The sequence below is a fragment of the Rhinoraja longicauda genome, chromosome 43 (genome assembly GCF_053455715.1).
Source record: "Rhinoraja longicauda isolate Sanriku21f chromosome 43, sRhiLon1.1, whole genome shotgun sequence".
NCBI classification, from domain to species: domain Eukaryota; kingdom Metazoa; phylum Chordata; class Chondrichthyes; order Rajiformes; family Arhynchobatidae; genus Rhinoraja; species Rhinoraja longicauda.
The window spans coordinates 1527701-1552669 of record NC_135995.1 but is presented as its reverse complement, the minus strand read 5'-3'; the positions used below and the strand labels follow the sequence as shown (position 1 = coordinate 1552669).

Here is a 24969-nt window from a genome sequence, read left to right as displayed (position 1 = left end):
ATCTGTTTCTAATATTCCCAGTATTATTAAGTTTGAGTCAGGGATCAACTTCGTATTAACAACATTCGAAATTATTATAAATATTTCTGTCCAAAATTTAGTGATTTTTTCACAGTTTGTGAATATATGCGTTAAATTAGATTCCAATTGCTGACATTTATCACAAATGGCAGATATATTTGGAAAAAAACTATGTAATTTGGCTTTTGAATAATGTAGTCTATGTAATATTTTAAATTGTATAAGAGAATGTCTAGCATTTAGCGAACAGTGATGTATGTGTTGTAAACTTTCATCCCATATATCAGGTCTAATAATTTGACCTAATTCATTTTCCCATGATTGTCTATATATTTCTGTACTTGGAGCATCGTTTTCCAGTAAAATATTATAAATATATGATATCAATTTTTCTGTATTTGGATGTTTATTTAGACATTCATCTAAAATCTCTGTCTTTCTATTTCTAATTTCTTGTGTATTTGCTTTTACATAATCTCTAATTTGTAAATATCTAAAGTAATCTTTTGAATGTAATCCATAAATTTGTTGTAATTCTTGAAATGAAAGGAAAAAATTTCCCCTATAGAGATCTCCCATCTTATTAATTCCACAGTTTTTCCATTGTAAAAAACCTTTATCTATCATTGAAGGTTTAAATGTGATGTTATTTACAATAGTAAGAGCTAGTGGTATACATTCCAATTTTAATGTTTTCTTTATTTGTTTCCAAATACGTATTCCACTATCTATTATAAGGTTTTCACTATAGGTTTTCTTACTTATTTTATTATTGGCGAATAAAATCGAACTAATTTCAAAGGGCGAACAATCTTCTTTTTCCATTTTTAACCAGGTTGGTTGTTTATCTGTCTCTACTAACCAAAAGTTAATATTTTTAATATTGACTGCCCAATAATAAAACATAAAGTTTGGTAGAGCTAGACCTCCATTTATTTTTGGTTTACATAAGTGTTTTTTGTTTATTCTATGGCTCTTATAATCCCAGATAAAGTTAGTGACTATGGAATCAATCTTTTTTAAAAAAATTTTAGGAAGATATATCGGAATCAGTTGGAAAAGATATAATAATTGTGGAAGAAAAATCATTTTTATTGCATTAATTCTACCTATCATTGAGATTGGTAATGTTTTCCAATATAAAATATTTTTATTTAATTTATTCATTAAGAGCGGAAAATTAGATTTAAATAAGGAATCAAATCTTTTTGTTACATAAATTCCAAGATATTTTATTTTTTCGTTTGCTATCTTAAAAGGGAATTGTTGTAATATATGTAGATTATTTACCCTTATCGGCATAAGTTCACTTTTATTCCAATTAATACTATATCCTGAATATGATCCAAATTCAGTTATTAATTTTAGTAAATTTGGAATACTAATTTCCGGGTTTGTGATATAAAGTAATACATCATCCGCATATAAAGAAATTTTATTTTCAGTATTTGTGGTGTCATATCCATATATTTCAGGATGTGTTCTCACCCGTTGAGCTAAAGGTTCTAATGCAAGTGCAAACAATAGTGGGGATAAAGGACAACCCTGTCTGCAGCCTCGAAATAGATTAAATTTATTTGATAGTATTTGATTTGTTATTATTCTAGCTGTTGGATTGGTATATAATAATTTAACCCAAGTGATAAACTTCTCTCCCAAATTAAAAAATTCCATAACCGAAAACAAGTAAGACCATTCCACTTGGTCAAAGGCTTTCTCCGCATCTAACGAAATAATTACTAAGTCTTTATTAATACCTCTTTTCGAATATATAATATTATATAGTCGTCTGAGGTTATATGAGGAATATCGTTTTGGTATAAATCCTGTTTGATCGGGGTGAATTAGTTTATTAATAACTATGCTTAATCTTTGTGCTAATATTTTCGTTAGTATCTTTTGATCAGTATTTAAAAGCGCTATAGCTCTATATGATCCTGGGTCCTCCAGATCCTTGTCTATTTTAGGTATAAGTGTTATAATAGATTCATTTAACGTTTCTGGTAGTTTCTGAGAAGTATAGATATTTTCATAAAGTATCTTCAGACGTGGTGTGATCAGATCATAAAATGTTTTATAAAATTCCGAACCGATACCGTCTGGTCCCGGTGTTTTACCATTTTTTAATGATCTGATAGATTCTTCAACTTCTTTTACTGAAATTTCCGCATTTAGTGATTCTCTATTTTGTAAATCCAACCCCTTCAGATTACATTTTTTTAAAAATGCTTCCATTCCTATCCTGTTTTCTGTCGTTTTAGCTGAATATAGATTTTTATAATATTGCAGAAATCTCTCATTAATATCCTTAGGTTGTACTAAAGGTTCGCCAGTATGTGATTTAATCCTATGGATTATTTTTTCTCCTTCCATCTTTCTAAGTTGACGAGCCAATAATTTATGAGGTTTATCTCCAAATTCAAATTGCGATTGTTTGGTGTATTGGTAGTATTTTACAACTTGATCTGAGTATATTTTATTTAATTTATATTTCAGTGCAACGATTTTATTATGTATTATTATAGATGGATTAGCAGCGTTCTCTGTATCTAATTGTTTAATCTCCTTTTCTAATTCCTGTTGTTCCATCCGATTCTTTTTATTATAGAATGCTTGAGAAGATATCATAATTCCACGGACATATGCTTTAAAAGTTTCCCATAGTAGGGCAGAAGTTATTTCCGGTTTATCATTTATTTCGAAAAAAATCTTAATCTGTTCTATAATATATTCCTGAGTTGTTTTATTTTTTAATATTTGTGGGTTAAATCTCCATTGCCCCCGTTTTTCCATTTTACCATTTATTTTAATCATAAATGTTAAAGGTGCATGATCTGAGATTATAATATTATGGTATTTTGAATTATAAGTGAGTGAGATAAGTTTAGCGTCGACCAAAAAATAATCTATTCTTGAATAGGTTTTATGTACAGGTGAATAAAATGAGTATTCTCGTCCAGTTGGGTTTTCCACTCTCCAAACATCTTTAATATTACTAGTATCCATATATGCATTTAATAAGTCACTGGAATGTGATTTGGTTTTCCTTTGTCTTGTTGATCTGTCTAAATATGAATCTAAAGTACAATTTAAATCTCCTCCAATTACTAAATTATGTTGTGCTATTTCCGGAATGCAGTTAAATATTTTCTTGAAGAACAGTGGACTATCAAAGTTTGGTCCATATACATTGACAAAAATCATTTTTTGTGCATTTAATTCTCCTATTACAATAACGTATCTGCCATCCTTATCGGTTATAGTTGATGTGTGTTTGAATAAAGTACCTTTCCGAAATAATATTGCTACGCCTCTTGATTTATGTGTAAAAGAAGAATGATATGTTTTATCTATCCATTTAGCTTTCAGCCTATGCTCGGCATCTTTTTTTAAATGTGTTTCTTGGATGAAAATCACGTCAGCTTTAATTGCTTTTAAATGTGCTAATACTTTACCTCTCTTAATTGGTTCATTAATACCTTTAACGTTCCAACTGCAAAACGTTATTCCTTCATTCCCCGTATTCATTTTTAAATCTTGCATTTTTTTGTCTATGGGGGTCTATAATAGAGCCAATGGTTCAGTTCGACAGACCCGACCCCGCACCCGAACACTGAATAGATGAATTTTAAGACTCTTAAATGCCTCTCACATATATATCTCCTTTGCTCCAATTTATAACTCCGTTCAAACTGAAAATAATAATGATAGTTTGTAATAGAAAAAAAAAGAGAATAGATTAAGAAATTAGTATTGTGCACAAAGAAGGAAAAAACTTCTTTCAGTATGTTAAGAGAAAGAGATTAGTTGGGACAAATGTGGGTCTGTTGAAGGCAGAAACGGGTGAAATTATTGTGGGTAACAAGGAAATGGTGGAAGAGTTGAACAGGTACTTCGGATCTGTCTTCACTAAGGAAGACACAAACAATCTCCCACATGTACTAGAGGACAGAGGATCTAGGGAGACAGAGGAACTGAAAGAAATTTGCATTAGGCGAGAAATAGTATTGCGTAGACTGATGGGACTGAAGGTTGATAAATCCCCAGGGCATGATTGTCTGCATCCCAGGGTATTCAAGGAGGTGGCTCGAGAAATCGTGGACGTATTGGTGATCATTTTCCAATGTTCAATAGATTCACGATCAGTTCCTGTGGATTGGAGGGTCGCTAATGTTATCCCACTTTTCAAGAAAGGAGCGGGAGAGAAAACGGGGAATTATAGACCAGTTAGCCTGACATCGGTGGTGGGGAAAATGCTTGAGTCAATTATTAAAGAGGCAATAACGGCGCATTTGACAAAAACGGCAGTAAAAGGATAAGTCCAAGTCAGCATGGATTTATGAAGGGGAAATCTTGCTTGACTAATCTTCTGGAATTCTTTGATGTGACAAGTAAAATGGATGAAGGAGAGCCAGTGGATGTAGTGTATGTAGACTTTCAGAAGGCCTTTGATAAGGGCCCACACGGGAGGTTGGTGAGCAAAATTAGAGCACATGGTATTGGGGGTAGGGTACTGACATGGATAGAGAATTCGAAGGCAGACAGGAAGCAAAGAGTAGGAATAAACGGGTTCTTTTTGGAATGGCATGCAGTTGCGAGTGGAGTGCCGCAAGGCTCAGTGTTGGGGCCGCAACTATTCACCATATAAATTAATGGTTTGGATGATGGAATTATAAGTAACACTAGCAAGTTTACAGATGACACAAAAACAAGGAGGCAGATTATTATCTCAATGGTGTCAGATTAGGTAAAGGGAAGTGCAGCGAGACCTGGGTGTCTTTGTACACCAGGCACTGAAAGTAAGTGTGCAGGTACAGTAAGCGGTGAAGAAAGCCAATGGCATGTTGGTCTTCATAACGAGAAGATTTAAGTATAGGAGCAAAGAGGTCCTTCTGCAGTTGTATACGGCCCTGGTAAAACCACATCTGGAGTATTGTGTGCAGTTTTGGTCTCCTAATTTGAGGAAGGACGTCCTTGCTATTGAGGCAGCGCAGCGTAGATGCACCAGGTTAATCCCTGGGATGGCGGGATTGTCATATGAGGAAAAATTGGACCTGTATTCACTGGAGTTTAGAAAGATGAGAGGGGATCTTATAGAGACGTATAAAATTATAAAAGGACTGTACAAGTTAGATACAGGAAAAATGTTCCCAATGTTGGGGGTGTCCAGAACCAGGGACTACAATCTAAGAATAAAGGAGAGGCCATTTAAAACTGAGGTGAGAAGAAGCATTTTCACCCTGAGAGTTGTGAATTTGTGGAATTCTCCGATACAGAAGGCAGTGGAGGCCAATTCACTGGATGAATTTAAAAGAGTCAGATAGAGTTCTTGGGGCTAGTGGAATCAAGGGATATGGGGAGAAGGCAGGCATAGGTTACTGATTGTGGATGATCAGCCATGATCACAGTGCATGGCGGTGCCTGCTCAAAGGGCCAAATGGCCTCCTCCTGCACCTATTTTCTATGTTTCTTTCCCCTCACTTGCCCACCTTTGTCCCACCCCACCTCTCTTTTCCAGCTTTATTCCCTTGTACTCCATCAGTCTGAAAAAAGTCCCACCCGAAATGTTGTCTGTCGATTCCCTGCACAAATGCTGCCTGACCCACACACTTCCTCTCACACTTTGCTTTTACTCCAAGATTTCAGCATCTGCAGTCTCTTGTGTCTCCTTTCTTAAATAACCCAGTTATTGCTTATTATTATGATAAGCATTACTTTCCCTTACCTCATCCAGTTCGATTTAGATTCATCCTGTGCATCAATGTATTCAGTGTCATTGTTTGCCTTACTGATCTATAAAAAAGATATTTGGTTTAAAAAAAAACCACATTGATAAAGAAAACAAACGTGAAGCTTACAGTTCCCAGTTCCCTTCAACTAACAACCATTTCACCTATTTTACTTGATTACACTTTTATATCAGAGCACTCGAAAATTCCTGCGAATTAAATCACATGGCAAAGAAACTCCAAGAATATAATAAACATTTTGCAATTTCAAGGAGCTTTGTCGGGTTGTAATAGGTTTTAAAATTTTGGTAATATCACTGTGCTAATGATTTCTGATTAGTCAGAAACGTTCAATGTATTCTCAAACAAGGAGGTCGGACATCAGGGTGAAAGAGGGGCAGCAGAGCAGGAAGGAGATGGGGCACTGAGTCAGCTCAGAGATTGGGTGAGGGAGAGGGATGCCAGTCTGAGCAGTGAAGTGGGAATCACTGGAACAGAAGAGAAAGACAAAGAGCACAAACCCTTCAGTCTATATTCACATTGACAACCAAATTAAAATGGAAACATGTAATTAAGAATCTAAGTTACAGAAATTATTTTCAGTTAGCTTCAAACTGTTTCTTTATTGGTAAGAAACTTGATGACTTTGATTAGAATATAAAATAAATCAGCTACAAAAAAATTGTAATAAAAACAGAGAGTTCAGGAGATACCCAGCAAGGCAGGCAGCATTCGTGGAGGATAAAACACAGCTCACATTTCAGGATGATGATCTTTCTTCAACAAATGTTATCAAACCTGCTGAGCATTTTCCATGATGAACTATTGGAACCACTTACCGCCCATGAATACCCACTGATAGCAGCTTCTTCTTCATTTGAAACTTCTCCTTCATAGGGTCCAAAATAAATGCCCCTGGGAATAACCTTCCCTTCATTCCAGACGCCAAGATCGGCTTTACGAATTTTGGACGTGGCAATGCTGAGGCCCTCTGGTGGAGTTAAATGAGCTGTATCGGGGCGATTGCAATCAATGACAGTGTCCTTCATGAAGATTGGTTGGCCATGCACAGGGCATTCTTCAATACAAAATGTCTCACGGGCTTCACAAACTAAAACGGAAAATATAAAATTAAGAACTGATCAGGGTGTTGGCGTTATTGAAAATGGCTGCACTTAGACAATAGACAATAGGTGCAGGAGTAGGCCATTCAGCCCTTCGAGCCAGCACCGCCATTCAATGCGATCATGGCTGATCACTCTCAATCAGTACCCCGTTCCTGCCTTCTCCCCATACCCCCTCACTCCGCTATCCTTAAGAGCTCTATCCAGCTCTCTCTTGAAAGCATCCAACGAACTGGCCTCCACTGCCTTCTGAGGCAGAGAATTCCACACCTTCACCACCCTCTGACTGAAAAAGTTCTTCCTCATCTCCGTTCTAAATGGCCTACCCCTTATTCTCAAACTGTGGCCCCTTGTTCTGGACTCCCCCAACATTGGGAACATGTTATCTGCCTCTAATGTGTCCAATCCCCTAATTATCTTATATGTTTCAATAAGATCCCCCCTCATCCTTCTAAATTCCAGTGTATACAAGCCCAATCGCTCCAGCCTTTCAACATACGACAGTCCCGCCATTCCGGGAATTAACCTAGTGAACCTACGCTGCACACCCTCCATAGCAAGAATATCCTTCCTCAAATTTGGAGACCAAAACTGCACACAGTACTCCAGGTGCGGTCTCACCAGGGCCCGGTACAACTGTAGAAGGACCTCTTTGCTCCTATACTCAACTCCTCTTGTTACGAAGGCCAACATTCCATTGGCTTTCTTCACTGCCTGCTGAACCTGCATGCTTCCTTTCATTGACTGATGCACTAGGACACCCAGATCTCGTTGAACTCCCCCTCCTCCTAACTTGACACCATTCAGATAATAATCTGCCTTTCTATTCTTACTTCCAAAGTGAATAACCTCACACTTATCTACATTAAACTGCATCTGCCATGTATCCGCCCACTCACACAACCTGTCCAAGTTACCCTGCAGCCTTATTGCATCTTCCTCACAATTCACACTACCCCCCAACTTAGTATCATCTGCAAATTTGCTCATGGTACTTTTAATCCCTGAAAATGCTTGTTGATCCACAAAAGATGTTACCTTATTAAAAGTATTTCAGAATATAATACGACCATGATGTAGATGTTGTGCAGAAGATCTTGGAAAAATTACCCTTTCCAAAATTACTCTTCTGAGGAAGCATTGAAAATGTGAGAGATTAATAGTGGCCGATTTGTGAAGAATCCCTTCGTGATGTTTGTCCCCCATGAATATCTTTGGGGTAAGATGCCGCTATTAAATTCAAAATAGCTGCCGTGTTGAACTGAATGGATATTTATAAACATCAAGAGAAAAATCATGACCATGGAATATAATTTTGCATTTAGTAATAACAAACATGATGTAATGCAGAGTATGTTTAACGGTAACAGTGCTGTAGAGCATGGAGTCAACTCCAAGAAAAGTGTTTTGAAGGATAAAAGTAAGTCTATTATGTGAACTTATGAAGCATTTGTAACAAGGCAGATGAATTAAGACCATTGACATAGGTGCAGGAGTAAGCCATTCGGCCCTTCGAGCCAGCACCACCATTCAATGTGATCATGGCTAATCATCCACAATCAGTTCCCTGTTCCTGCCTTCTCCCCATATCCCTCGATTCCACTAGCCACAAGAGTTCTATCTAACTCTCTTTTGAATGCAGCCAGTGAATTGGCCTCCACTGCCTTCTGAGGCAGAGAATTCTACAAATTCACAACTCTCTGGGTGAAAAAGTTTCTTCTCACCTCAGTTTTAAATGGCCTCCCCTTTATTCTTAGAATGTGTCCCCTGGTTCTGGACTGCCCCAACATTGGGAACATTTTTCCTGCATCTGCCTTGTCCAGTCCCTTTATAATTTTATGTCTCTATAAGATCCCCTCTCATCATTCTAAACTCCAGTGAATATAACCATAGTCTTTCCAATCTTTCCTCATGACAGTCCCTCCATCCCAGGGATTAACCTCGTGAACCTACACTGCACTGCCTAAATAGCAAGGACGTCCTACCTCAAATTAGGAGACAAAAACGGCACACAATACTCCAAATGTGGTCTCACCAGGGCCCTATACAACTGCATAAAGACCTCTTTACTCTTATACTCAAATCCTGTTGTTATGAAGGCCACAGCCTGCTGTACCTGCACGCTTACTTTCAGTGACTGGTGTACAAGGATACCAAGGTCTCGTTGCAATTCCCCTTTACCTAATCTGACACCATTGATATAATAATCTGCTTCCTTATTTTTGCCGCCAAAGTGGATAACCTCAGTTATCTACATTATACTGCATCTGCCATGCATCTGCCCACTCACTCAACCTGTCCAATTCACCTAGCAACCTCCTAACATTATCCTCACAGTTCCCACTGCCACCCAGCTTTGTGTCATCCTCAAACGTGCTAGTGTTACTTCTACTTCCATCATCCAAATCACTTATATTGTAAATAGTTGTGGCCCCAGCACTGAGCCTTACGGCACTCCACTCTCCATTGCCTGCCATTCTGAAAAGGACCCGTTTATTCCTACTCTTTGCTTCCTGTCTGCCAACCAATTCTCTATCCATGTCCATACCCTACCCCCAATGCCATGTGATTTAATTTTGCTCACCAACATCCCGTGTGGTACCTAATCAAACAACGGCTTTCTGAAAGTCTAGAAACACTACATCCACTTGCTCTCCTTCATCCATTTTACTTGTCACATCCTCAAAAAATTCCAGATGATTAGTCAAGCAGGATTTCCCCTTCATAAATCCATGCTGACTTGGACCAATCCTTTTACCACTATCCAGATGTGCCGTTATTACCTATTTAATAATTGACTCCAGCATCTTCCCCACCACCGATGTCAGGTTAACCGGTCTATAATTCCCCGTTTCCTCTCTCGCTCCTTTCTTGAAAAGTGGGATAACATTAGCTACCCTCCAATCCACAGGAACTGATCCTGAATATATTGAACATTGGAAAATAATCACTAATGCGTCCATGATTTCTAGAGCCACCTCCTTGAGTACCCTGGGATGCAGACCATTAGGCCCTGGGGATTTATCAGCCTTCAGTCCCATCAGTCTACCCAATCCTATTTCTCGCCTAATGCAAATTTCTTTTAGTTCCTCTGACTCCCTTTATACTCTGTCCACTAGTGCATCTGGAAGATTGTTCGTGCCCATTAGTGAAGACAGGTCCAAAGTACCTGTTCAAATCTTCAGCCATTTCCTTGTTACCCATAATAATTTCACCCGTTTCTGCCTTCAAGGGACCCACATTTGCCTTTACTAATCTTTTTCTCTTAACATACCTAAAGAAGCTTTTACTATCCTTCTTTATATTCTTGGCCAGCTTCGCTTCCTACCTCATCTTTTCAGCCCGTATTGCCCTTTTTGCCGTCTTCTGTTGTCCTTTGAAAGTTGCCCACTCCTCTGGCTTCCCGCTACTCTTTGCTATCTTATACATCTTTTCTTTTCGTTTTATTCCATCTCTAACTTCCCTTGTCAGCTACGGTTGCCTCCTACTCCCGTTAGAATCTATCTTCGCCTTTGGAATGAAATGATCCTGCATCTTCTGGATTATGCCCAGAAATTCCTGCCATTGCTGTTCCACCGTCATTCCTGCTAGGATCCCTTTCTATTTCACCTTGGCCAGCTCTTCTCTCATGCCTTCATAGTCCCCTTTGTTCAACTGCAACACCGACACTTCTGATTTAACCTTCTCCCGCTCAAATTGCATATTAAAACTAATTATACTACAGTCACTACTTCCAAGCGGTTCCTTTACCTTGAGTTCCCTTATTAAATCTGGTTCAATGGACAACACGAAATCCAGAATTGCCTTCTCCCTGGTAGGCTCCAATACAAGCTGTTCAAAGAATCCATCTTGGAGGCAATCTACAAACTCCCTTTCTTGGGGTCCTGTATCATACTGATTTTCCCAGTCTGCCTGCATATTGAAATCTCTTTAACCACCCTAGCATTACCTTTGTTACATGCCAATATTAACTCCTGATGCAACTTGCACCCTATATCCAGGCTACTGTACCTTTATTACATGCCAATTTTAACTCCTGATGCAACTTGCACGCTATAACTATGCAAAAAGAAAAGAGATTTAATAAAGTATACAATGTAGAAAAGTAAATGCATGGTTTGTATCTAAACTGCACTTTACCAAATGCAAGACAAGGTTGAGTTGGCCGGACTAATATAATTTTACATGAGTGCAACTGTGATGAACAGATTTGGCTCAGGGAATCATGTGGTGGAATAAGAGAGAAGGTTAATCAAAAATGTCAAAGAAAGAGAGCATTTTTAAAAAGGGAAATCAAATATTTGTGTTGTCAAATTCAATCTTCATATAGAAAGGAAAAAAATGCTGAATTTGTGGGAAAATGAATTTGAAACTGAAATGAGTCTGGAAACGTTCTATCCAAGATGAATGCTGGTAATCCCAGCAAGTCAGAGAAGAATTATGGAAATAAAAACAGTGTTAGCATCTCACATTGAAGTTCCAACAAAGGGTCTTCCTCCTCAAACATTAGTTGTGTTTCTCTTTCCACAGATGATGCTGGATATCTTGTGCAACATGACAGAATTAACTGGTAGCTTTGCAATAAAGAATCCTTTGGGACTCCTTGTTTAAATGACTGAAACGTACATTGATCTTATGAGTGATGAAGTGAAAACAGAACATAGAGAAATATATTAAGCCATTTACTGATATATTAAGGTCAGATTGCTTAGATTAGGAAATTAAATGGAAAGTTATGACAGTTGGCAAATAGACATCTTCAAAGACATTTTAGAGCAAGGCACCTGCAATGTTTCCAAGATTATTGCTGACAAGAAGGTAGATGGCAAAATAACTCACAAAATGACATAGATACCCACAAAATGACATAGCAGGAAAAGTTAAAAGACAAGAAGATAAAGAAAGATTAACAATTCATTGTTCTTCCCACAATGTATCACAACAGTTTGATTAATATTTTTGGTAACGTCAGTTGGTCATACTGCACATAGCCCTACATTAATAATACACAAAGCAATACTCTTACATTCACATCCTTTATGATGCCCACAGTTACCAGGAAAGTGCCTACATAAATTGGACATGAACCACACTTTCTTTAAACAGTCACTGTCAGTTTACCGGGGAATCAATGTCAGATTCCAATGTCTGACAAAATTCCAGAAGTTAACATCAAATGTTACGGAAAGTACCAGTGATTAATGTTAAAAGAAAAAAATTCTTCATGAGTGAACACAATTTTGTGCTCTTGAACCAAAGCCCGCATTGTTCCACCATTGCACTGGCTACCAATGCACCATGCCATCACTTCAATGCTCCTAATGAAATATGGTTGCTTTGAAGAAATAAATTGGTTCCTTTGGACATACACAGGTAATCGTCATTACGGAGCTCCTGTTCTTTTGTATAGATGATCCTCTCTTTATTTCGTAAATTATAAATTATTTTGTCTGTGTTTGGTCGTTTCCTCGCTTGTAGATCCCAAAACTGAAAAAAGAAAGCTAAAAATAACCTAATTACATTGTTTCAAGTCAGGTAAGTGGTTGAACTGTAAAATATGGAAGTTAGTTACATAATATGCAACATGTTCTATGAATTGAATTGAATTGACATGGTGGTAGTCAGATGGTCATTATATCATCTCCATCATTTACTGGAATGCACAGGAGTTACTCATTTTGAGTTTTACTTTTACAAACAGAATTACCTGTTGCTCTTTTGATTGTTTTCATCAACACTGTGCCTTCCTTCGTTTCCTCAGTGGCTCCTCCCAAATCTCTTTTGCCCTCCCCTGTAATGACCTGTAAAGAGACATTTTGGTGCAACCTGTGATTCATAAGGACACAAATAGATTGGCTCTACTTCTTCTCGATTATTTCTTCCATCGCATTATTAACTTGGAAACTCAAATAAGCTACTAATAAAAGCAGTAACTGCCTTGTGTGCAATATTTCAGTGAACTCTCGTCTTTCATACTCTACTCTAAAAGGAAGTTTGATATTGTCAGCAAATATGGGAAAATGTGGGAACAATTGTTCCTCTTTCAACAATAAAAATTTATTTGCGAATGTTAGCACCTGACTCCAACAGCAGTGACGAAGATTTGTCTAAAAAGCAGTCATTTCTATCTTGTAGAAAATAAAATGCCAATGTAGAGCCACTCTGTTAATTCTCACATGTCCTTTATCCTGGGAATAATTTCTGTTCTTACCTTTACGACGGGCTTTCTTTTCGTATTCTTGCCTTTTGCATTCTTAAAAGGATGCCTAAAGATTCTGACTCCTTAGGAAAAAAAGTGCCACATCAGTGCTGCTTTGGAAAAGCACAGACTGTATCTCAATAGTTTGGCAATACTGGATATATCTAATGTTTTAGAGTTAAAAATGGAAGCAACGTATCACAAAATTAAACATTAGGAAAAGTAAATTTACATTTCATAAATAACACATTGGGAAAAACATTTCCAATTTAACAAGTATCCTACCACTCCAAAGATAAGAATAAAATCACCCTTGCACCAGATTCCATAGGCTAATGGCCAAATTGATTAGAATCAATTATAGTTGAAAAACTGCATTTAATATTTCAAACAGATTTAAATTACGTTTTGCATTTTTTGTCAGAAGTTTAGGTGTCGAATCCTCATCTGATTCGCTAGATTCGTAGACTTGGGTTTGACGCCTTCTCCTCCGATTTGTCATGAATTCTGGCTTTGGTACATCCAATCCTGTGAAAAATAAAAATGCTCATCATCTGTTATGGCCAACTTCAAGTATTTATCTTCACTGAACTTAACAGTGCAAAGTGATATAATGATAACATTGCAAAGTGATATTTCGACAGATATTTATCTGTCGAAATATCACTTTGCAATGTTATCATTATTTCCTCCAGAGTATTCATGCTATTATTCAATTGTCACGTCTATTTGACAAAGACAGCAAACAACCTTACAATTATTTTTCAGAGTTAAAGAAAAATCAACCAGCATGAAGAGTATGACAGATGAGAATGTGTATATTTCCAGGTCAGGAATCGCAATGACCACTCATCCCTGTGGTAAGTGAAATCAATCAGAATTCTTCTTTCCATTCCTCCAGGTTTAAAGTAATGGCTTATTCTAGCTGCCTGTACTCACAGTGACACTTTGTGCCATGGTTGAGTACATGGATTGAATAATGAACAACTAGGGCAACCCACCTCTTCATTAATGGGAACATTGACCGTTGTCCAATTTCTGATTTCAGGACTGTGACAAGTTGCAACATCAAAAAGCATAACTGTGCCCCAATGTCTATGGGGTTGTGCTATCCATGGTCACCATCTTCTGAATGACATAAAGCTTTGGTATTGATTGTAAAGTTAGTTCAATTTGAAATCACTGATGGAATTTTTGAATGTTGGTAAGGAACCTCTCCTGGAGGAAATAGTCATTAAAAGCAAAACTGTACATATCCTGCTGCCAATAATCTGGGACTAATCACAAGTCTGCTGGGTGTACTCATTTCATCAAAAGTTATAAGACAAATCTTACGGTTTGACACACGTAACCTGCCTGATATATTATTATTAACTCCTGCCTGATATATTAATGCCTTGCAAAGTCAATAAATTTACAAGGCATTAATATATCAGGCAGTAGTTTCTCCCTTGGGACCTTTCAAATTTTCCAATGACCAGTGGGCACAGCGGTTAAGTTGCTGCCTTACAGCGAATGCAGGTGGTGTCTGTACGGAATTTGTACGTTCTCCCCGTGACCTGCGTAGGTTTTCTCCAAGATCTTCAGTTTCCTCCCACACTCCAAAGATGTACAGGTATGTAGGTTAATTGGCTTGGTAAATGTAAAAAGAAATTGTTCCTAGAAGTGTATCGGATAGTGTTAATGCGGGAATCGCTGGTCGGCGCAGACCCAGTGGGCCGAAAGGGCCTGTTTCCACACTGTATCTCAAAAACTAACTAAAAAAGTGTGTGTGCACATAAAAATGAGGGCAGGAACAGATACCGCAACATTTAATTCTAAACATTATCTTTCAGACATTTGTTTATTAATTGAAAGAATGGGGGCATCACAGGCAGAGCTGGCATTTCTTGTTCTTTCCAAATTGCCCCTTGTGTGACATGGTGCAGAATGTGGAGGTTGTGGTGCTCCCAAGCACCCATTGCCCTCAACCTTTATGATGTAGAGGCTGCAGGTTTGGGACATGTTGTTATAGAAGTCTTACCACAAAGACTCCAGTGCATTATGGAGATAGTAAACAGTGCATTTCAGGTTGGAGAAACCAGTGTACATTGGAATGAAGAGTGCCAGGCTTCTTGAGTGTTGTGGATGATCTCTTCCAGGGATGTTGAGATATATTTCAATGTCCACATTGATATCCCTTGTTTATTGGAAATCCCTTGGTGTAGAGGATCACTACTCCCATTCCAGCTCTGTCAGTTTTGAGAGAACTGATTCTGTAGGTCTTTGAGTAAGCTAAAGATTCCACTGCTGATGTCTATATGAGTGAATGGCTTATGAGGCTGGGATCATGATATTTTTGACTCTTTGATTTCCTGAAGAGGTCAAAAGGCCTTCCAGGTTGTCCTCCTCCATCTTGAACAGCCACATATCAAGGATTCCCACAAATTAGTTATGCTGTTATATTTTCACAAAGGGCAACCATAAAGCATTTTCTGCATTCTGCAAGATCTGGAGCCTTGATGCCACTTTGTTCATCTTGAGAAACCAATGCCTATGGTTTACGTAATCCTGTCAATTAATTTGCAGAATTTTACAAAGAGAGCAGTTGGTTTATGTTTATTGTTGTCACGTGTTTGCAATACTGGGAAAAGCTTTAACTTGCATGCTATCCAATCAAATCACATAATACATCACAAGTAGAAAAGGTAGAGTGAAGGGAAAGATGGCAGACTGCAAAATATATTTCTCAGTATTGTCATGCAACAGTTCCAGAGAAAATGAACTAGGTTGGAGAATCGGGACTGTATCTAGCTTATCGAAGGACCGTTCAGTAGTCTGTTAACTGTGGGGAACAGTGGCTGTTGTTTCAATGAGATTGGTCCACAAAGAATTGTTGGTAATCTTACGCCCAAGAATCCTTTGAACTTTGGCACTATTGATGATGATTGGGGCATGTATTCTATCCTGAAGTCGAGAACTAGCTTTTCATCTTGTGACATTGAAGGGGATGTTGTTAATTTGACACTAAGTTACAAGGTACTCTTTCTCCTTCCTGTACTCTGTCTCCTCATTGTTCATGACCAGACAGCGATGTCATCTGCAAACTTATAGATGCGTCATTAATGACACATTTGATTAAGCATCTACAAACTTGTGGATCAGATACAATGTTTGTTTTTCCAGGATGCTGACAAGTTCAAAGACATTGCTGGCTATTTTTCCAAGGAAGAGTTTGAAGAAATAAGTGACTGGGAGAAGCTCCGTTATAAGAACGTGAAGCGGAATTATGAAGCCATGCTTGCTGTTGGTTTGTACAAAATTTTGTCCACTTTTTTTTGCCTTTTTGCCCTTTTCTAATGATGCATGCTGACATGAATTTTTTTCCCCACATGAAAACTAAATAGATCTGTAGTTTCTGAGAGCAAGTCCTTGGTGAGATCCTTCCTTTTCACCATTTCACTCCACAGGTATACTTTGACAATATGTCTGAGGATATTGAACATTCCTGTTCTTTGATAACATAATTGCTGTTGGCTCTTCCTTGTGATCTCGGTCTCTGAAGTCATTGGCAGATTTTCCTTCAAGAAAGTGAGTTCACTTCAAGCATCCAGTCCAGACAGTGTTCATGGCTGAGTAGGAAAAACCTGAGTCGAGTAACTACTTTGAGAATTCAGGAATATCCTCAACCTCTTGCATCTGTGGTCAAGTGAGTGGGAAATTGGTTGAGTGGTGCTGCAACAATAACCTCTAGCTGAACTCTTAACAAACTTGTGCAGATGTACTGTAGAAAGTATCCTGACTGGTTGCATCATGGCCTGCTAAGGCAATCCAATGCAGAGGAATGCAAGAGGCTGCATGGTGTGGTGGACTCGACCCAGTCCATCACAGGCACACACCTCCCCACCATCAATAGCATCTACATGAGAACCCACCTCAAGAAGGCGGCATCGGTCATCAAGGATCCCATTCATCCGGGCTGTTCTCTCATCTTGCTGCTACAATCAGGTAGGAGATACTGAAGCCTGAAGTCTCCTTAATGTCTCAGAGACAGGTACTACTTGCAACAGGCTCCACAAGTTTGTATAAGAAAATAGCTGCAGATGCTGGTACAAATCGATTTATTCACAAAATGCTGGAGTAACTCAGCAGGTCAGGCAGCATCTCGGGAGAGAAGGAATGGGTGACGTTTCGGGTCGAGACCCTTCTTCAGACTGAGACATTAAGGAGAGCAGGAATTACTGTTGCACAGTGGACCAAACAGTTAGTCTCAGATTGGAGTCTGTATCTTCAATTACTCATTCCTTCACACAACAGAAATCACTGCCTGTGTTTTCCTCCAATGGGTTTTTCCAGACATATGGAAATATATTCCCATTTTCCAAGGCTCATTGTGGAAATGTTTTGCAGGAGTGTGCTGTACTTGAGGGAGCAGTGACATGTTAAGAGAGGAACTTCAAGGATAAAACACAAAGTGTTGGAATAACTCAGTCTCTGGCATGCACAAGTGATGACACAGGTTTGTTTGATCCCGATCCCAATTTTTCCAAATTATGTCAAGTTTATTGTTGTATGCATGTACGATGTAGATACAATGAAAGGCTACTTTGCAGAAGCATAACAGGTTTAGAGACGGATATACATAAAACTGATTATGTAGAAATTCTGTAAGACTGCTGCGAGAAGACTGTGCAACTCTACAAGACATCAGTCAAATTACGTTGTTATGAAAAGTCTATGGTTGTGCAATAGGAATCACCGTTGCATTAGGATTGCACATATGGTTTCAAGAATAGTTGTCAGAAAGTAGCAGATCCTGATCCTGGTGGTGAGAGGTTATTGTTGCAGCACCACTCAACCAATTTCCCTCTCTCTCACATCCAGTTGCAAAGGAAGGCACAGAGAACCAGGTACTGGGCCGTACTGGTAATTTGGAGGGGATGATAGTGTTGAATGCCAAGCCGTAGTTGATGAATAGCTGCCTGACATGTATTCTCGGTGGTCTACAGCAGAGTGCAGAGCTAGTGAGATGGCATCTACTTTTGACCAGCTTTGACAGTTCACAAACTGAAGTGGATCCAAGTCATAGAACATAGAAAATAGATGCAGGAGGAGGCCATTTGGCCCTTCGAACCAGCACCGCCATTCATTGTGATCATGGCTGATCATCTACAATCAGTAACCTGTGCCTGCCTTCTCCCCATATCCCTTGATTCTACTATCCCCTAGAGCTCTGTCTAACATTTGTGAGGCAAGAGTGGATTTGCACCCTAGCCAACCTCTGTGGGCACTTTATTACCGTGAATCTGAGTGCTACCAGATGGAAGTCAGTGAGGTAGATCACAGTGGCCTTCTTAAACATGGGAACGATAGATCCAATGTTGGATCAGGTGGGAACCTTGACCACAGATGCAAGAGGTTGAGGATATTCCTGAATTCTCAAAGTAGTTACTCGACTACGGTAGCGCAGCGGTAGAGTTGCTGCTTTACAGCGAATGCAGCGCCGGAGACTCAGGTTCGATCCTGACTACGGGTGCTGCACTGTAAGGAGTTTGTACGTTCTCCCCGTGGGTTTTCTCCGAGATCTTCGGTTTCCTCCCACACTCCAAAGATGTACAGGTATGTAGGTTAATTGGCTGGGTAAATGTTTAAAAAAAATTGTCCCTAGTGGGTGTAGGATAGTGTTAATGTATGGGGATCGCTGGGCGGCACGGACTTGGAGGGCCGAAAAGGCCTGTTTCCGGCTGTATATATACGATATGATACGATACGACTCAGGTTTTTCCTACTCAGCCATGAACACTGTTTGGACTGGATGCTTGAAGTGAACTCACTTTCTTGAAGGAAAATCTGCCAATGACTTCAGAGACCGAGATCACAAGGAAGAGCCAACAGCAATTATGTTATCAAAGAACAGGAATGTTCAATATCCTCAGACATATTGTCAAAGTATACCTGTGGAGTGAAATGGTGAAAAGGAAGGATCTCACCAAGGACTTGGTCTCAGAAACTACAGATCTATTTAGTTTTCATGTGGGGAAAAAAATTCATGTCAGCATGCATCATTAGAAAAGAGCAAAAAGGGAAAAGAAAGTGGACAAAATTTTGTACAAACCAACAGCAAGCATGGCTTCATAATTCCGCTTCACGTTCTTATAACGGAGCTTCTCCCAGTCTTCTCCCAGTCACTTATTTCTTCAAACTCTTCCTTGGAAAAATAGCATCCTGGAAAAACAAACATTGTATCTGATTCATTTTGGTGCATAATCTGTAATCATCAGATATTAATTCCAAAACAGATTTGAAAATATCATTTTTAAATGTTAATACAGGACAATTCCAGGATAAAGAATCACAACTTAAAATTAAAGGGTAACTTCTTCAGGATAGAAATTAGATATTTCTTCACTCAGAATATAGTGAGTTTTTTTCTACGGTTGAAAGAAATCAGCTGTTAATTACATTCCAGGCAGATCAACACATTATTGATTCCAAGAAGTAATAAACCATATCACAGTACGAGAGGAAACTGCATTTATAGTGCAGGTCAGGCGTGATCTGCCTGAAAGGTCCAGACCCAAAATGTTGCCTGTCAAGATTCAAGATCGCAACTTCCAGCCAACAGACATCAGTGTCTACATTTCTGGCAATGAAGACAGTGACAATCATGGACTTCCCCCACACTGAAGTCAGGAGAAGCACACAGTGGCTCCTGCAAAAACACTATTGTAAAAAAAAAAAAATTGCCCGAGATAACAATCAGCAAGCCAGGCGGCATCTGTGGAGGGAGAAACGGAGTGAATATTTCAGGTTAATATTCTTTCCTCACAGCTGGGGAAAGTTGCCAGATGGAGACAGACAACTAGAAGGACGAGGGAGATGGTCTGAATGGCCTCCCAGAACAATATTAATGTCAGTGATCCACTTCAGAGCCCAGGGAGCTCATCCACTCCTCATTGACACCAATTCCTGGGGTTGTGATGATCTGAGAAGGAGCAGCAGCATTTCCCCGTTCCCAGGCTCCCGAGGGGACATTTATCCGGCATCTTCTGCCCACTCTCCATGTCAAAGCTCCCTGGAGTCTCACCTGAGCCCTGCATCCCAGACATGGTCTCGTCTCCTTCAGCAGCACCTCGGTCTCCCTTCCTGAGCTCAGCCACTCACTTCACACCTAACCTCGACTAAATCTCACCTCGGCAACACCGCACCTCGACTAAACCCCTCCTTCACTAAACCTCACCTCGACTAAACCCCACCTCGACGAAACCCCACCTCGACGAAACCTGACACCTCGACTAAATCCTCGCCTTGACTAAACTTTACCTCACTAAATGTCGCCCCTCAACTAAACACACCTCACTACTATATTTCACCTCACACCTAAACCCCTCACCTCCACTAAACCTCACACCTCACGACTAAACTTCTTCTCACTCTTAAACCTCGCCTCGACTAAACCTCACCTCGACTAAACTTTTGCCTCGACTAAACTTTAACTCAAACCTCACTAAACCCTACCTCACTAAACCGCCTTGGCTAAACCCCACCTCACCTCAACTAAACCTCACCTTGTCTAAACCTCGCCTCAACTAAATCTCAATTAACTAAATTTCATTAAACCTCAAAACTCACTGAATCAAACCTCACTAAACTGAACAAGACTAAACTTTACCTCAACTAAACCTCCCGCCTCACGACTAAACTTTACCTCAACTAAACCTCCCGCCTCACGACTAAACTTTACCTCAACTAAACCTCCCGCCTCACGACTAAACTTTACCTCAACTAAACCTCCCACCTCACGACTAAAATTTACCTCAACTAAACCTCCTGCCTCACGACTAAACTTTACCTCAACTAAACCTCCCACCTCACGACTAAAATTTACCTCAACTAAACCTCACCCCAAAACTCACCTTGACGCAACCCCACACCTCAACAAAACCCTCACCTCCACTAAACTTTACCTCACTAAACCTCACCTCACTAAACCGCCTTGGCTAAACCCCACCTCAACTAAACCACCCCACCTCACGACTAAAATTTACCTCAACTAAACCTCACCTCGTCTAATCCTCACCTCAACTAAATTTCAATTAACTAAATTTCATTAATGCGCAAAACTCACTGAATCTCACCTCACTAAACTGAGCAAGACTAAACTTTACCTCAACTAAACCTCACGACTAATCGCCGCCTCTCTCCCGCTACCGCTATTTATAGCCCCCCGCCCCGCGGTTGGCGGCGCGTCACGTGAGCGGAGCGGCTCCAACCAGAGGGCGGGTCACGTGGACAGCTCGAGCCCTCGGCGGCAAAAGCCGTTGCGAGTCGCCCGCCATCCTCGCTTTCCCGCCGCCGCCGCCCGGGGGGGGGGGGGGGCGCGGCTGGGGCTCGACGTCATCGTTAGCGTCAGCGCACTGCGCCCCTCCCCCCCGGCTCTCTCGGGGAGTGCGCCTGCGCCGCTCTCCGCGCTCGCCCCGCACCCCACTGCTCCGCCCGCGGCCGCAGCCACTCCCCCCACCGGCGGCGCGGCGGCGGGAAAGCGAGGACAGTGGGCGACTCGCGACAGATTTTGGCGCCTTTTGCCGCCGAGGGCTCGAGCTGTCCACGTGACCCGCGCTCTGGTTGGAGCCGCTTACGTGACGCGCCGCCAACGGCCGGGGGGGGCGGCTATAAATAGCGGGAGCGGGAGAGAGGCGGCGATTAGTGGGGAGGTTCGGTCGGGATCAACGATACTGGAGGAACAAGATGAACAAGATGAACAAGATGAACCACTCCGTTGAAATAGCCCGTACTGTAGTGTAGTGCGCAAAGGGGCCATTTTAGTGGGCACCCCCCCCCCCCCCCCCCCCTCGCTCTGCCTCTCGCAGTGTAATCAGTGTTGTGGGGGAACAGTGTGTGTGATGATCCCATTAAAATGCAGAATATGTCTCATCTATCAATGCACAGATTTTTGTTATTTTTCTTTTTAAATGATTTCCGCAAATTTCTGCCCACTAAAATGGCGTCATGACGTACTACGGTTTTTAGGGTCGATTGGTCAACCTTGTTCCTCTAGTATCTTTGGTTGAGGTAAAGTTCAGTGGAGGCTAGGATTGGGTGTGAGGTGAACATTAGTTGAGGCTGTGGTTTAGTCGAGGTGAGGGGTTTAGTCGAGGCGAGGGAATTAGTCTAAGCGAGGGGTTTAGACGAGGTTGGGGTTTAGTCGAGGCTGGGGTTTAGTCGAGGCGAGGGGTTTAGTCGAGGCGAGGGGTTTAGTCAAGGCGACGGGTTTAGACGAGGCGAAGGGGCTTGGTCGAGGTGAGGAATTTAGTCAAGATGAGGGGTTTAGTCGAGGCGAGGGGTTTAGTCGAGGCGAGGGGTTTAGTCGAGGCGTGGGGTTTAGTCGAGGCGAGGGGTTTAGTCGAGGCGAGGGGCTTAGTCGAGGCGAGGGGCTTAGTCGAGGCGAGGGGTTTAGTCGAGGCGAGGGGTTTAGTCGAGGCGCGGGGTTTAGTCGAGGCGAGGGGTTTAGTCGAGGCGAGGGGCTTAATCGAGGTGTGGTTTAGGTTGAGGCGAGGTTTAGGAGTGAGGAGAAGTTTAGTCGTGAAGTGTGGTTTAGTGGAGGTGAAAGGTTTAGTTGGTTTAGGTATGAGGTGTATATAGTAGTGAGGTGTGTTTAGTTGAGGGGTGACATTTAGTGAGGCAAAGTTTAGTCGAGGCGAGGATTTAGTCGAGGTGTGAGGTTTAGTCGAGTTGTGAGGTTTAGTCGAGGTGTGAGGTTTAGCTGAGGTGAGGTTCAGCTGAGGTGAGGTTTAGTCATGAGGTAGGAGGTTTAGTCGAGGCGGGGATTAGATGTGAGGTGGAGTTTAGTCGAGTTTAAGGTTTAGTGGGTTGTAAAATTTAGCTGAGTTGGGAGGTTTAACAGGTGAGGTTTGGTCGAGGGGAAGGGTTTCAGTGTGAGGTGGTTTGGTAGTAAAGTCATGTTTAGTTGAGGGGCGAAGTTTAGTTGAGGGGAGGTTTAGTTGTGTGAAATTTAGCTGAGGCAAGGTTTAGTTGAGGTGAGGGGTTTAGTCAAGGCAAAGTGTTTTGTCGAGGGGAGGTTTAGTCGAGCCGAGGTTTAGTTGAGGTGAGGTTTAAGTCGTGAGGCGAAGGGTTTAGTCGAGGTGTGAGCTTTAGTCGTGGCAAAGTTCAGGTGTGAGGTGGTTTGGTTGTGAGATGGGAGGTTTAGTGAAATTTAGTTAATTGAGTTTTAGTTGAGGCGAGGTTTAGTCATGCGGTTTAGGTGTGAGGTGAATTTTAGTCAAGGCAAGGGTTTATCGTTGAGGGGCGAGGTTTTGTTGAGGTAAAGTTTAGTTGTGGTAAGATTTATGTTGAGACGAGGTTTAGGAGTGATAAGTTTAGTCGTGAGGTGTGAGGTTTAGTCCAGGCAAGGGGTTTTGTTGGTTTAGGTGTGAAATTTAGTAGTGAGGTGTGTTTAGTTGAGGGGCGACGTTTAATGAGATAAAGTTGAGTCAAGGCAAGGATTTATTCGATGGGTGAGGTTTAGCCGGGGTGAGGTTTAGCCGGGGTGAGGTTTAGCCGGGGTGAGGTTTAGCCGGGGTGAGGTTTAGCCGGGGTGAGGTTTAGCCGGGGTGAGGTTTAGCCGAGGTGAGGTTTAGCCGAGGTGAGGTTTAGCCGAGGTGAGGTTTAGTTGAGGTGAGGTGTGAAGTGGTTATCTGAGCTCAGGAAGGGAGCCGAAGTGCTGCTGAAGGAGACAAGACCATGTCTGGGATGCAGGGCTCAGAGGTGAGACTCCAGGGAGCTTTAACATGGAGAGTGGGCAGAAGTTGCCGGATAAATGTCCTCTCAGGGGCCTGGGAATGGGGAAAATGCTGCTGCTCCTTCTCAGACCATCCCAACCCCAGGAATTGGTGTCAATGAGGAGTGGATGAGTTTCCTGGGCTCTGGAGTGGATCACTGACATTAATATTGATCTGGGAGGCCGTTCAGACCATTTCCCTCATCCTTTTAGTTAGTTGTCTGTCTCCATCTGGCAACTTTCCCCATCTGTGAGGAAAGAATATTAACCTGAAACATTCACTCCGTTTCTACCTCCACAGATGCTGCCTGAGTAGCTGATTATCTCCGACAATTTATTCTTTTTTACAATAGTGGTTTTGCAGGAGCCACTGTGTGCTTCTCCTGACTTCAGTGTGGGGGAAGCCCATGATTGTCACTGTCTTCATTGCCAGAAATGTAGACACTAACGTATGTTGGCTGGAAGCTGCAATCTTGAATCTTGACAGGCAACATTTTGGGTCTGGACCTTTCAGGCAGATCACGCCTGACCTGCACACTAAACGCAATTTCCTCTCTTACTGTGATATGGTTTATTACTTCTTGGAATCAATAATGTGTTGATCTTCCTGGAATGTAATTAACAGCTGATTTCTTTCAACCGCAGAAAAAAACCTCACAATATTCTGAGTGAAGAAATACCTCATTTCTATCCTGAAGAAGTTACCCTTTAATTTTAAGTTGTGATTCTTTATCCTGGAATTGTCCTGTATTAAGTAAAAAAATGATATTTTCAAATCTGTTTTGGAATTAATATCTGATGGTTACAGATTATGCACCAAAGTGTATCAGATACAATGTTTGTTTTTCCAGGATGCTGACCAGTTCAAAGACATTGCGGGCTATTTTTCCAAGGAAGAGTTTGAAGAAATAAGTGACTGGGAGAAGCTCCGTTATAAGAACGTGAAGCGGAATTATGAGCCCGTGCTTCCCAGTGGTTTGTAGAAAATATCATTTACCTACTTTTTTCCTTTTTGCCCTTTTCTAACGATGCATGCTGACATGTTTTTTTCCCCACGTGAAATGTAAATGCTTTTTGAGACCAGGTCCTTGGTTCGATCCTTCCATTTCACTCCACTGGTACACTTTGAGAATGTGTGTG

The 24969-nt window shown here is 40.9% G+C and overlaps 1 protein-coding gene across 1 annotated transcript in view; it reads right to left on the bottom strand.

Moving 5' to 3' along the window:
* Positions 1–20161, bottom strand: part of LOC144612136 (histone-lysine N-methyltransferase PRDM9-like) — a 29635-nt gene extending 9474 nt beyond the window's left edge. Inside the window, exons 1-6 of the mRNA XM_078431695.1 lie at positions 20140–20161; positions 13479–13601; positions 13086–13156; positions 12582–12675; positions 6590–6861; positions 5747–5814 (exon numbers count right to left, since the gene is read on the bottom strand). Of these exons, the coding sequence (XP_078287821.1) occupies positions 5747–5814; positions 6590–6861; positions 12582–12675; positions 13086–13156; positions 13479–13601; positions 20140–20161 (650 nt within the window). The remainder of the gene's footprint in view (positions 1–5746; positions 5815–6589; positions 6862–12581; positions 12676–13085; positions 13157–13478; positions 13602–20139) is intronic.
* Between the last annotated feature and the right edge of the window lie 4808 nt (positions 20162–24969).